Source organism: Fukomys damarensis, unplaced genomic scaffold, assembly GCF_012274545.1.
Source record: "Fukomys damarensis isolate Sample0158 unplaced genomic scaffold, DMR_v1.0_HiC HiC_scaffold_13, whole genome shotgun sequence".
NCBI classification, from domain to species: Eukaryota; Metazoa; Chordata; class Mammalia; order Rodentia; family Bathyergidae; genus Fukomys; species Fukomys damarensis.
In genome coordinates this window covers 24,799,058-24,812,904 of record NW_022900925.1, presented here as the reverse complement: position 1 = coordinate 24,812,904, position 13,847 = coordinate 24,799,058, and the positions used below count along the sequence as shown (strand labels likewise).

The 13,847-nt window shown below is 38.3% G+C and overlaps 1 protein-coding gene across 9 annotated transcripts in view; it reads right to left on the bottom strand.

Annotated features, from left to right (window-relative positions):
* Bcas3 (BCAS3 microtubule associated cell migration factor) overlaps nt 1-13,847 on the bottom strand; it is a 530,094-nt gene that overhangs the window by 503,099 nt on the left and 13,148 nt on the right. For all 9 annotated transcript variants that reach the window (XM_010626745.2, XM_010626749.2, XM_010626748.2 and 6 more), the window contains exons 4-5: nt 12,811-12,886; nt 8,143-8,249 (exon numbers count right to left, since the gene is read on the bottom strand). In XM_010626745.2, coding sequence (XP_010625047.1) covers nt 8,143-8,249; nt 12,811-12,886 — 183 coding nt within the window. The remainder of the gene's footprint in view (nt 1-8,142; nt 8,250-12,810; nt 12,887-13,847) is intronic.

Genomic DNA, 13,847 nt, shown 5'->3' with positions numbered 1-13,847 from the left:
TTTTTTATCTGAGACAGAATCTCACTAACTTGCTAAATTTCCCAGGCAGGGAAAATCTTCCTGACTCAGCCTCACAACTAGCTGGGATTACAGGTATATGGCAGCATGCTTGGCTACAAATGTTAAATTCTGAAGCTAAAATATACTGTTTCATACAATGGCCATCCCCCAAGTGCTGTCATGAATATATTTTCATGCTTTCGCTCATGAGCCAGGTGTGTTGGCAAATGCCTGCAATCCCAGCACTCAGGAAGCTTAGGCAAGAGGATCATGAGCTGCAAGGCCAGCATGGACTACACAGTGAGAACCTGTCAGATACATAAATACACACAGCACAGACATGCTGTTTCAAAAGACGATATGAAACCTAAGCAGACATCAAACCTTATGAAAAATCAGTTGTACAAATGTACTATCTTGGAATTTAAATCAGAACACTTTATTACATATAAGAAAACATTACATGGTGCTTTTGGCTTCACATAATTTTTAATATAATTTAAGCATAAACTGAATGACTTCTGAAATGATGCCATCTCACCTGCTAGGTAACACCAGTTCTTGGCCCAAAACCTGGAATATGTTTTTGATAACTCCTTTTCTACATGTCTTATCACATACCAAGGATTTTTATAATCCTCTTAGAACAAACTTACTTTAGGCTCTCATTATATAACATTTAGACAACCGTGGAACTGAGTGTGGTGGCACAAAACTGTCATCCCACTATGCTGGGAGGCCAAGGCAAGGAGGTTTACAAGCTCCAGCCCAGCCTGGGCAACTTAGCAACACCCTGTCTTGAAATAAAAAATAAAACCAGCCAGGCATGGTGGTACACACCTATAATCCCAGCATTTGGGAGGCTGAGGCAGGAGGATACCATGAGTTTGAGGCCAGCCTGGACTACAAAGTGAGTTCAAAGCTAGCCTAAACTGCATAGTGAGACTCCGCCTCAAAAAATAAATAATTAAATGAATAAATAAAACAAGGGCTAGGGATGCAGCTTAGTGCAAAAGCCCTGGGTTCAATCCCTGGTACCAAAATTTAGAAATTAGACCATGAAACTGTCTCTTAGCTGGCCTCATAATGATTCCATTTCTCTGGATTTTTCTATTCATAACAATGGAAATCCATGTTTATTAAAGACAGTTTTTAGAATATATCTGTCAGTGATAGAGCATTTGCCTAGCATGTGAGGCCCTGGTTCAATCCCCAGCATTACAAAAAAAAAAAAAATCTGTTACTAAAAGATCTTCAAAGAGCCCATGATGGTTAAAAGATGGTTACACCTCCTCCCTGAAAACTGAAGCTCCTAGGGATGGATGTAGCTCAGAGGCAGAGCCGTGTTCAGCATGTGCAAGACCCTGGGTTCGATTCCTAGCACCCAAGTTAAAGTAATAAATTACTGTACAATGTCTAAAATACACTCATTGGCATAAATGACTCCTCTTCCAAATAGATGTTCTTTCCTCTGTGTTTAATAAAGAACTGATTTCTTTAAAAATTATTTTCTTAGAGTCTCACCATGTAGTTCAGTTTGGCCTCAAATTTACAGCAATCTTCCTGCTTCAGCTTCCTGAGTGCTGGGATTACAGGCCTGCACCACCACACCTGGCTCTTTAAAAGTTATTTTAATTCCAGTCTATCCCGGATATTTCTACAAACTACAGAAACATGTTGACATGATACACAGTAGCAAATAACAACAGGCTTCCAAAAGGGTATTCAAGTTCTGTACTTATCTTTATTGCAACCAGTAACAGCTCCTTTTAAAAATCAAACTCACCATCGTTCCAGTCAAGTCTGCTCCTCCCATACCTTCCTTACACCTGGTGCCTCAGTACAGGGCTAGCAGTTAGCTGGCCACCTTGAGCCACCACAAGAACCAGAATTGACAAGTACCACACAAATTGTTCTGTCTGGAGGATCAACACCAACAAGTTCTAGCTCGTACACTGAACACAAAACAACCAAGGAGTCATGGGCAAAATTTTCATATCAAAATGTGTGGAGCCAACATATTTCACAGCAGTCCAACATTAAGGTATGACTGTAGTTACAAGTAAATCACTATCAGGCTGGGGATTTATCTCAGTGGTTCCGTCACCTGCTTTGCAAGCGTAAGGTCCTGAGTTCAATCCCCAGTACCAGAAAAAAAAAAAAAGTACATCACTGTCTATCTATATTTACAGTTCTCCCATAGCTTTTAAAATTCAAGTTTTGGGAGGGGAAGGGAAAAGGAAGGATATGAAAAGGAGGAACAACCTGTAGAGTATGTAATTGTACCCACTCCCCAAGATGACTATAAACTGTTTATATTGCGAATATGTACTAATAAAAAAAAATTTTTTTAAGACCAGGGATCAAACTCAGGTCCTTGCAAGGCAGGTGGTGGCATCACTGAGCTAAATCCCCGGCCCAATAAAATGTTTAAAAATTAAAAATAAATAAAATTCAATTTTTGCAGTGGTTGGGATGTAGCTCAGTTTTTCTCTTTTTCTCAGTTTTTTCTCCTTTTTTGGGGGGGGTGTTGTTTTGTTTTGAGCAAGGTTCTCTCTACATAACACAGGCTGGTCTCAAAATCCCAAGTGAACTGCCTCACCAAACCAACTATAATATTCAAGGGGTTTATGTTTTGTTTTGTTTTACTTTGTTTGCTGAGGTTGACTCCAATTTGTAATCCTCCTGCCTGAGCCTCCCAGACTAGATCTGACTGAACTTTTTAATGGGAGAAAAAAGGTACAGATATGGTCAGGCGTGCACACCTGTTATCTCCACTTGGGAGGCTGAGGCAGGAAGATCACCACTTTGAGACCAGCCTGGGCGACATAGTGAGTGTAAGGCTGTCCTGAACTACATAGTGAGACTCCGACTCAAAAAAAAAAGAAAAAAATCTTTTCCCACTCTGTAGGTTGGCTCTTCACTCTGTTGGTGATTTATTTTGCTATGCAAAAGCTTTTTAATGAAATGTGATCCCAACTGTTGATTCTTTGTAATATTTCCTGTGCAACTGAGGTTTTATTCATAGTCTTTGCCTACACCTATATCTTCGAGAGTTTTGCCTGTATCATCCAGCAGATTGTTTCTGTTTTAATACTTAGATTTCTGATACTTTTTTATTTAGTTTAGTACATGGTGAAAAAACATGGGTGTAGTTTGTCTTCGGCATGTGGAAAGCCAGTTTTTCCAGCAAAATTTACTAAAGAGGCTATTTTTCTTCCTGTGAAAGTGTTTGGCCCCTTTGTCAAAGATAAGGTGGCTGAGTATGTTTGGAGTTGTTTCTGCAACTTGTAATCTGTTCCATTGATCCTGGGGTCTGCTTTTTGTTTGTTTGTTTAAAAGTTTTTTGCCAGTACCATGCTGGGGTTTTGGTTTTGGTTTTGGTTATCACAAAGGCTTTGTAGTATAATTTCAAGTCAGGGATTGTAATGGCCCCTGCCTTGCCTTTGTTGCCCAGATTTGTTTCTCCTAATCTAGGTTTCTTCTGGTTCCAAATGAATTTTAGGATTGTTTTCTCTAATTCTGTGAGATATGCTGTTGGTATTTTGATTGGGATTGCATTAAATTTGTGTAACAATTTTGGGAGTATGGCCATTTTCACTATGTTGGTTCTCCCTACCCAAAAGCAAGGCATATCTATATCCTCTTCTATCTCCTTTTTCAGAGTAATGTAGTTTTCAAAATAAAGGTCTTTTATTTCCTTTGTTAGATTGATTCCTAAGTATTTCGTTTTTCCATGCTTTTCTGAAGTGTGTGATTTCCCTAATTTCTCTCTCAGTTTGTTATTTGTGAACAGGAGTGCTATTGATGTTTGTAGCCAGCTATGAAATGAATTTTCTCCACTGCTGATGGGAGTGCAGACCGGTGCAACCACTGTAGAAATCAGTGTGGAGATTCCTCAAAAAACTAAAACTTGGGCCAGGGATTTAGCTTAGTGGTTCTGCCACCTGCTTCACAAGCTCAAGGTCCCAAGTTTGATCCCCACTACCGGAAAAAAAAAAAAAAAAAAAAAAAAAAGAGGTTCCATTTGACCCAGCTATTCCCCTTCTTGGTATCTTCCCAAAAGAATGAAAAGCATCAGACTACAGTGATATATGCTCATCCATGTTTATAGAGGCACAGTTTATAATAGCTAAATCTTGGAAAAAGCCCAAATGCCCAACAACCAGTGAATGATAAAGATGTGGGTTTTTTTTATGTAGTGGGGTACTACTCAGCCATAAAGATGGACAAACTTGAGACATTTCTAGGTAAATAGGTGCACCTTGAGACCATATGCTTGGGACACACATGTTGAAATACACATTGTTTCTCTGGTGTGAGAAACTGAAAGTGTAAATAAGGACCAAAATATATAATAGGTATTATGAAATAGTAAAAAAAAATGCTCAAATGGGAAGGGGAACTGGTGAAAGGGTAGGGGGAATGGAAGGAAGGGAAAAAAATGAGAAGATAAGGAAAAAATAGAAACAAAGCTTTTGTAAATAAGGAGGGGAAGAAGGGTTGAAGGGAGTGGAAGGGAATGGGAAAAGAAAAATGAATCAAGATATATCATGTAGGGCTGGGGATTTTGCTCAGTGGTTCCACTCCCTGCTTTGCAAATGCAAAGACCCGAGTTCAAATTCAGTACCAAAAAGAAAAAAAAAAAAATATATATATATACATATATATATCATGTACAGGTACAAATTCTATATGATGAAATGTGATCATCATGTATATCTAAAATGTACCAATAAACAATTAATTTTTTAAAAAGACTAACCACATTCCAACCCCATGAATTACCAATTACATTTATAGATATCTAAAAGGAAGTAATATGTTTACAAAAAGACTTCCATACAGAAGTTATATTCATAGTATCCAAAGAATAGAAATCATTAAGAGAAACATATTCATATACTGAAGACTATTTAGCAATTAAAAGAACAAGCAACATGGATGATTCTCAGAAACATTACCCCGAGCAAAAAAGCTTTACAAAAAAAAGAGAATATACTGTATTCAAAGTCATGTAGCAATTTCTAGAACAGGAGAAACTCATCTGCAATGGCAGAAACACCCAAGGGGACAGTGGGTGCTTCTGGACAAAGTCGAGGCAAAATTAACTGGGAAAGTTCTTCTGAGTGATACTCAAGTTCGATGTCTCCTCAGAAACTCAGAAAATTTATACTTAACAGTTGTATACTATTGGGCATAGAGGACCCATGCCTGAAATCCCAGCTATTTAGGAAGGTGAGGCAGGAAGATTGCAGGTTCAAGGCCAGCCTGGGCTACATAGTGAGACCCTGTCTCTAAATAAATAATACTATCAAGGTGCAAGGAAAAATAAAGGTCTTTAAATTACTCGGAGATAAAGTCAAGGTAACTCTAAAAGTATTAATAGTAATACCTCTACTTGTAACCAGAACAAGTGGGCAGTCAAAGCCTTCTGAGTGCCACCAAAGGAATGTGCTCAATCCAGCCAACACCCCCATCAGATGGTGCAACCTCTTGTTAAAGCTATAGCTTCCTCTTTGCCTTCAAATCTGCTAACAAACAACACATGAAGCAAACCAGTCTCTAGAAGAAAGTTATGGCAAGGTCTTGATCTCTCTAAAAAAAAAAGAAAGAAAATGAACCCCACACTCAAAAGATTGAGGCAGAAGGATTCCCATTGAGTTCAAGGCCCTCCTGGGCTACTTAGTGAGTTCAAGGCCGTACTGAACTACAAAGCAAGACCCTGTCTCAACCCCCATCCTCCAGAAAAAGAAAAGGACAATTTTACATTTACAGAACCCAACCTAGAAAAAGAATATTTAAGGGCCAGGGATTTAGCTCAGGGCCGCCTGCCTCACAAACTCAAGGTCCTGAGTTCAATCCCTGGTACCAAAAAAAAAAGAGTATTTATCTTTGTAGTTTAAAAAAAAAAAAGCACAGCCAGATCTTAAATCCTGTCTCTGCCTGTGGCCATACTTCAGTAACAAACAGAGCCTTGAAAAACCCCAAGGAAAGGCAAAAGAAAGGGCTGGGGATTTAGTTCGAAGGTAGAGCAACCCCCAGTACCCCAGAAATAAATAATAATTTTTAAAACAAAGTGTTTTCATCAATAGAGAACTAGTCACCAGATAAATGCAATGATTACAGCTACAAAAATCAGTGAAGCTGGGTGTGATGGCACATATCTGTAATTTCAGCATTTTAAGAGGTTGAGGAAGAAGAATCACAAATTCAAGCCCAGCCTAGCAACTTACTAAGAACTAATCTCAAACATCTATCAAAAAAAGCGGGAGGTGGGGTAGGGTCAGGGATGTAACATGAATGCCCTGAGTTCAATCCCCAGTACCAGGGAAAAAAGGGGGGGAAAAGTCAATGAAGCACTTCTCTGAATACTGACATTATAATATAAAAACAGCAAGGTTTAGAACAAGAATGAGAGAAATATATTTTTAAGTTTTTATTTGCACAAAATATGGCTCTAAAAATGCATAACCTACAAATCTTGCTCACCTCAAGACAGGGGAAGTGAAGGACAAGGGTGACAGGGAGTTTCTTCACTCTTCTGTACCTCTTAAGTTTGTATCGTGTGAATTTTCTTAACTGATTTCAAATTATGCCAGGCACAGTGTTGCACGCCTATAATTGCAGCACTCAGGAGGCTAAAGCGGGAGGATGGCTGTAAGTTCAAGGCCAGCCTGGACAATGTAGCAAGACCATCTCAAAAAATAAAAATCAGTACTGTATTATGTTAATGGCTATTAATATTTTTTTTAAACCCTGTAAGCAGGCATAGTGGTAAACAAGGCACAGTGATATTAATCAGGAGGATTACAAATTTTAAATCACCCTGGGCTACATCACATACTGAGACCTTGTCTCAACATAATAAAACAAAAACTTTCCATATGCCTCAGTTTGCTCTTCTGCAAACAGGCAAAAATGACAATCATTACTTAGGAGATATTGTTAGGCAGATAGTTAGCCATTAGCGAGCCTGAGGGAGAAAGGAGAGTCCAGAATAGTAGAGTTAAGGAAAAAACAGAGACCTCAGTGTGTAACACATTTATAATCACTTGTTAGGCCTCAGACCAAAGTGACTCCACAGAGCACAAGATACATTCCTTCCAATCCCTGTGTGCCAGAGCCGATGCCCAATGGTATCAGAAAAGGAACATTACTTAAAGATTCTCCCTCCTTGGTCTAAGATTTTATTTAAATTAGCATTTTTTTTCTTTCATAAATTTCCTTCCTAAATTTTAAGGCCCCCAGGCTAAGTATGTTGGTGCATGCCTGTGATCCTTGCACTCAAGAAGTTGAGGTGAATTCAAGGCCAGTATGGACTATACCAGTGAGTTCAAAGCCAGCCAGAACTACATAGGGAAACCTTGTCCAAAAAAGATTTAAAAAAAAAGAAAAAAAAAGATTTTGAGGCTTCCAAACAAGAAAGAAATAAAGATTAAAGCCCCTGACAGAACCCTGACCATACGAAAAAAACAAGAAAGATATTTTTGAGACACTGACATTCCAAAATAACCTCTAAGAAAAATGTCTATAACCATCAAAATGACCACAGTTCTCTTAACCCCAGGAATAAAGCTTCTTTTTTTCCTTCTTTAGGTTTTTTAAAACAGGTCTCACTATGTAACCCAGGCCGGACGTGAATGCAAGGTGATCCTTCTGCCTCAGCCTCCCAAGTGCTGTGACTACAGGCATGCACCACCATTCCTGGCAGCCCAGAGCAACTCTTGTAAACATAAAAAGGTACCCAAACTCACTACCCATCTTCTCACTTGAAGGCATAATTCTCCATCTGCTTTATAATAAAGTCTACCCATAGCTCTGTATGGGTACCCACCATACAAGTCTTGACTGAAATCGTTCATCAAGGCACAAAGAACCGAAGATCAAAGAGCAAGGGGCCAGTTCCTCATGGGTATGTGATCTGCACAATTTCTGACCCACTTTCTATCCAGTGAGAGTACCTTTGCTTTGCCACTTGTCACTCCTTCCCCATGCCTGGCACTGTGTTGTACAACAGCAGTCACTGAGGAACCACTGGTAAAATGAGTAGACAAGATCACAGACATGTGGAAGCATCTCCAGACTTCACACAGCTGCCATGCGGACATATTTTTAGGGCTCGATTACGTTTATACTTACAGGGATGCTCCAGACCTGCATTCCATCACTGTAGCCAATCATAACCAAAAATGGTGGTTCATTCCCAGTGCTATGTATTTCATGAAATTCGAGATTTCTTGATGTATCTATGTTAGAATTAAATAACAAAGAAGAAAATGTAAAACACAATTATCAATCAAGAAAACAACTGTGCTGCCAGGCATGATGGTACATGCCTATAATCCCATTTACTTGGGAGGCTGAGGCAGAAAGATCATAAATTCAAGCCTAGCCTAGGCAATTTTAGTGACTCAATAGACACTATCACAAAATAAAATATTTTTAAAAGGGCTGCGGATGTAGTTTAGTTCAAAGACCCTGGGTTCAATCCATAGCACCACCAGGGGTGAAAAAAATCCCACAGTTAAGACATGATGGACCATGCTTGTAATGCCAAATTCAAAGCTAGCCTGGCCAACTTAGTGAGACACCATCTCAAAATAAAAAGGATAGGGGACGTAGCTCATAACTCTCAGGGAGCAGAAGGGTAGGGGGTGGTACACAACAGAGGCTGAAGATGTAGCTCAGTGCTAGTGACCTTGCCAAAAATATAATTAAGCCTGGTACCACTAAATAAATAAACAAATATCAATATGAGAAAGACATCAAATTTTAGAAAAATAGGGAAGACACATATAGAAGACCTTCATTAAGAAAGATATTCAAAGGCTAAACAGGAAACACACCTCAACATCACTTGTAATCAGAGAAGTGCTAATTAAAACCAGTGACTTAGAAGCTGTTTCTTCAGCAGAGTATGGCAGTACATGCTTCTAACTCAGCACTATGGGAAGCTGAGGCACAGGGACAGAAAATTCAAGACCAGCTGGGTAACTCAGTGACTTAGCAAGACCTTGTCTCAAAATAAAAAATAAAAAGGGCTGGGAATGTAGCTCAGTGTGAAGACCATGGGTTCAATCCTCAGCCCCAAAAAGGGGAAGAAGAGAGGAGGAGGAAGAAGAGGAGAAGGGGGAGGAGGAAGCAGAAGAACAGCAGCAGCAGCTTATTATTCATTGCTGCACGTAAATCGGGAGGACCAGTTTAAAAATAATTTAGGGCCAGGTGTGGTGGCACAGACTATAATCCTTGCACTGCAGGCGAAGGCAGGAGGATCTCAAATTCAAAGCCAGCCTGGAATGCATGAGGAGATTCTGTCTCAAAAATCCAAAAAACAGAAAGAGAAAAAGAAGGTTTAGTAATGTACTCTGGTTAAAAATGCACATACGTTTTGACCAAATAGTTCCAATCTAGGTATATACTCATCAGAAGTCTAAGCACAGGGCAGGGGATTTAGCTCAGTGGTTCTGGCACTTGTCTTGCAAGCGCAAGGTCCTGAATTCGATTCCCAGTACCCCCCCAAAAAAGAAATCTAAGCACACAGAGATATGCACAAAAATATTTATAACAGAATTACTTGTGAACAGCCAAAGACATAAATAACCCAAATGTCCACCAACAGGAGAATGGTCAAACAATATGGTATGTTGATACAATGAAACACTATTCAACACAGAAAAAGAGTGAATTACTACTATACACTATAACACAGATGAATTTCACTGACATAATAAAAAGCCAAACACAAAAGACTACTACGTTAAATTTTTTTTTTTTTAGACAGGATTCTCACCATGTCAACCAGCAGGCTGGCCTCAAACTCACAATCAGTCTACCTGTCTCCTAAATCACAGGGACCGGCTTGCACCACCATGCCCAGCTATACTGAATAAGTCTACTTACATAAAATTCAAAAGCAGCTAGGTAGCAATTTTCTATTTTATAGGTGATAATCATATAGGCATCTGATTTATAAAACTTCATCCACTGATCTAATTTTCATTGTATGTAATTTACCATGATATTCTTGCACAATACATGTTTTTAAACTTCACAAATCAAAGAAGTCCATATCCTCCTCCCTCAGCCCCAGCACTCTTCTCTCTTTCTAGCAGCCAAGTTGCTTGAGTGGTTTGTACTGTCCTGTTATTTTTCATTTCACATTCACCTCAAGCCCATTTTGTAATGGTTTCTACTCACAGCCTTCCTCCCAAATGACTTTTACTCTGGTCACCAGTAATCTCCAAGTAATTAAACCCAAATGATATTTTTCAAGCACATCTTATTAGATTACTCAGCAGCTATAACCAAAGCACACCACTCCTTCCTTAAAATGCTTTCCCTTGATTTTCCAGGGCTAAGCCCTCTTGTTATTCAGTCTCTCCAGTCACTCCTCCCCCATTTTCTCTGCTGGCTTCTTTCTTTCCTACCTAGTTTCAAAATGTTGTTGCTCTGCAGTGTGGAGGATCTGAACTCAGGGCCTTATGCAGGCTAGGCAAGCGCTCTACCACTAAGCTACACCCTCCACTCCTGATGCTGGAGTTAAACTCACTTCTCACCATGTATCTCCTCCCACCCATTGCCTTACGGTCTGCTGGTGACTCCCACACACAGGTTTCAAACGTCCCAGGAGCTCCAATTCCACTCCAACATGATTTCCTCCTCAAACCTGATGCTCCTGCAGAGTTCCTTATTTTGGTGAGCTGCATCATTATTTATGCCATCCACAGTGCCAGGGAGCACGCTTCTCCCCCTAGCACAGGGCATTATTACCAATCCCTGTCGTCATGAACAGCCTTCTTCGCTGGTCTTACACCACCACCCCATGCTAGCCACATCAACTCCAAAAGCCCAAATGGCTTCTGCATCTGCTCCTCATGTCAAACTCCACACACAGTCAAAGCGCTCTTTCCATTTTAATTTCTTTATTATTTTGGTGCTAGGAATTGAATTCATGGCCCCATGCATGTTAACCAAGCACCCCACCACTAAGCTACACCCTTAGCCACATTTTGTGCTTCTGAAATTATTTTCTGGGAGGAAAAGGAGATTTTAAAAAAGAATTAAGATATATTATGTACATGTACCATCTCCTCAAAATGAATGCAATCATTATGTACTGCAAACATGTACTAATAAAAAAAAAGACAAGACAATCGTTCTTTGTTTATTCGGTACTAGGGATTGGACACAGGGCCTCTGTACTGGGCTACATCCCCACCCTTTCATTCTGTTTTCAAGATAGGCTCTCACTAAATTTGCCAGGCAGGTATTGGGAACCCTCTGCCTCAGACTCACAAGTGCCAAGATTACACGTAGGCACCACCACACCCAGCATAAAGTTTATTTTTAACTTCTGATCCAAATCCATGCTTTTCAAAATCATTTTTCAACTTCTTTATATATTGCTTTATCCAGAACACATTTATTTATTTATTGGGCAATTTAGCAAGACCCTGTCTCAAAATTTAAAAACAAACAAACAAACAAAAAAAGGCCTGGGGATACAGCTGAGTGCAAAGGCCTTCAGTTCAATCCCCAGAAGCCCCCCAAAAAATCCTCCACAAATCAAGCATCAAACATATATTCCTAAGGAAACTTTATAAAGTAAATTAAGAGCAACCACTAGATAGTTATCACTAAATAAAAATTACAGTCATTATTTTGGACTGATCGCCTACGCTAGACCCCAACATACAAGACCACAAACAAAAGTGGTAGCACTCACAAATTCACAATGCTAAAACAAAGTTATTATCTGATCTCAGAAACCAGGGAAGGTGAAAGACAAATTTCCCAAACAGGCCAGTTTCAATGGCCATCTTAATAAAGTTCTCCTGCTTTAATTCTTATCAACAAAAATGAAACCTAAAATAACCTAATATTAACTAATTGTGACACCAATCAATTGTTCTTCTTTTCCGTTTTTTTGTTGTTTTTTTTTTTCCAGATAGAGTCTCAAGGATTTGAATTTATGTAATCAAGGCTGGCCTTGAATTTGCAGCAGTTCTCCTGGCTCAGCTTCCTGGCTCAATTGGTTTTCTTTCTATTTGGTACCAGTGATCTAACTCAAGACCTAGTGCTTACAAGGCAAGAAGAAGCACCACTGAGCTAAATCCCAGCCCTCAGTTGTTTTTCTATTATTCTGTTTCTCTACTCCCACTTAACAAGGAAAGTAATTTTAAAACAATCAATTTTTGTTGTTGTTCTTGCTTGTTCCTTCTTTAGCTCTTTTTTGTCTATAAAGTCAAGCTCATCTGCTAAATTCAAAGGAATATTCGTTCTACTTTATAGAAAGAAGTATTGTCTTATTTTAGTATTCAAAATAAAGCCAAATAAAATCTTTACATTGTTGTAGCCCAGCAAAGTGGTACACACCTGTAATCCCAGCACTCTGGGAGGCTGAGGAAGGAGGGTCACAAATTCAAGCAGTCTGGGCAACCTAACAATTTAGCAAAATCCTGTCTCAAAATTTTAAAACAAATAAATATGTAAAAGAGCTGGAGACATAGCTCAGTGTGAAAGCCCTGAGTTCAATCCCTGGTGCTGCACAAGATGGGGGGGGATAAAATTTTAACTCACTTGAGCTTAAAGTTTAAGACTACCCACTATTATTATACTTACTTTCAAACCTGTACAATATTAGTTCTGAAGAAATTTCTGTAGTTGGTTACATTACCTTTTAATGAAAAATGAATTTATTTTGAAAATTTAAAATAATCTGAGACTAAAGTAAGGGTTCTCTTTCTGTATTCAGGTCAAGCCCAAACAACCATTTATTTCACATGTTCAAAAATGTTAAAAGCATACCATTTAAATCTGCATTTTCAAATCTGACCCAAACAATTTTCTCCTTTTCTTCAGTTAGAGGTGATCCACTGTAAGCCTGCATAATAAACAGAAATGTTTGAAGAAAAATATTTTACATCTATTACTGGCTCAAAACAAAGAGTGACTTCAATCAAGTCAATTCTATGCCTCTCCAACTTCACTGATCCTGAATCTTAGTAAATACCACATTTTAGAACATTATTTCTCCCAAAGAATGTTTATCTAGAATCTGATTTGCTTTGGTTTAAAGTTTTCAAACTATAAAAAAATGCTGGAACCCAAAATACAATGATCAAAATCCACTATAAAGCACAAATATAATTTCAAAGGCATACCAAAAAACTAAATTACCACCTGTACTAGTAAACAAATAAGGCAGCTTAGGAAAAAAAGCAAAATTGCTAACTTCATCTATTTAATTCCTAGGCGTTTTTAATCAGGCAATTGTAAATTACCTACACTTCTCAAGATTATTACTGTTGTAATATGTTATCTGACTTCCTACAAGCCTGCAAGGGTCACAGATATAAGTATTAAGGGCTGACAGTAGGCCTCCGTATTAAAAAAAAGGAGTCATCTTTCCATAAAGCACTTTTTTTTACACTTGATCTTAGCCAAAAGGCCAAGAAGCAAAATAAAGCACTTTTTTTAATTTATAAAACTTAGAAGATTGTATAGAGCCAGGAGCACTGGCCCACACCTGTAGCCACAACTACTAGGTAGGCTAAGGCAGGAGGACTACTCTAGCCCCAGCCCGGAAGTTCAAGGCCAGTGTGCGCAACACAGCAAACCAAACAGAAGAATATATATTATATATATATTGTATTTAATATATATTATATATTGTATTTAATATATATTGTATATATTGTATTTTATAATATAATATATATTGTGTTTAATATATATTTAATACAATATATTAATTTAATATATTATAAATTTATAATGCAATATATATAATATATTGTATTTAATATATACTTTATATATTGTATTTTATAATATAATATATA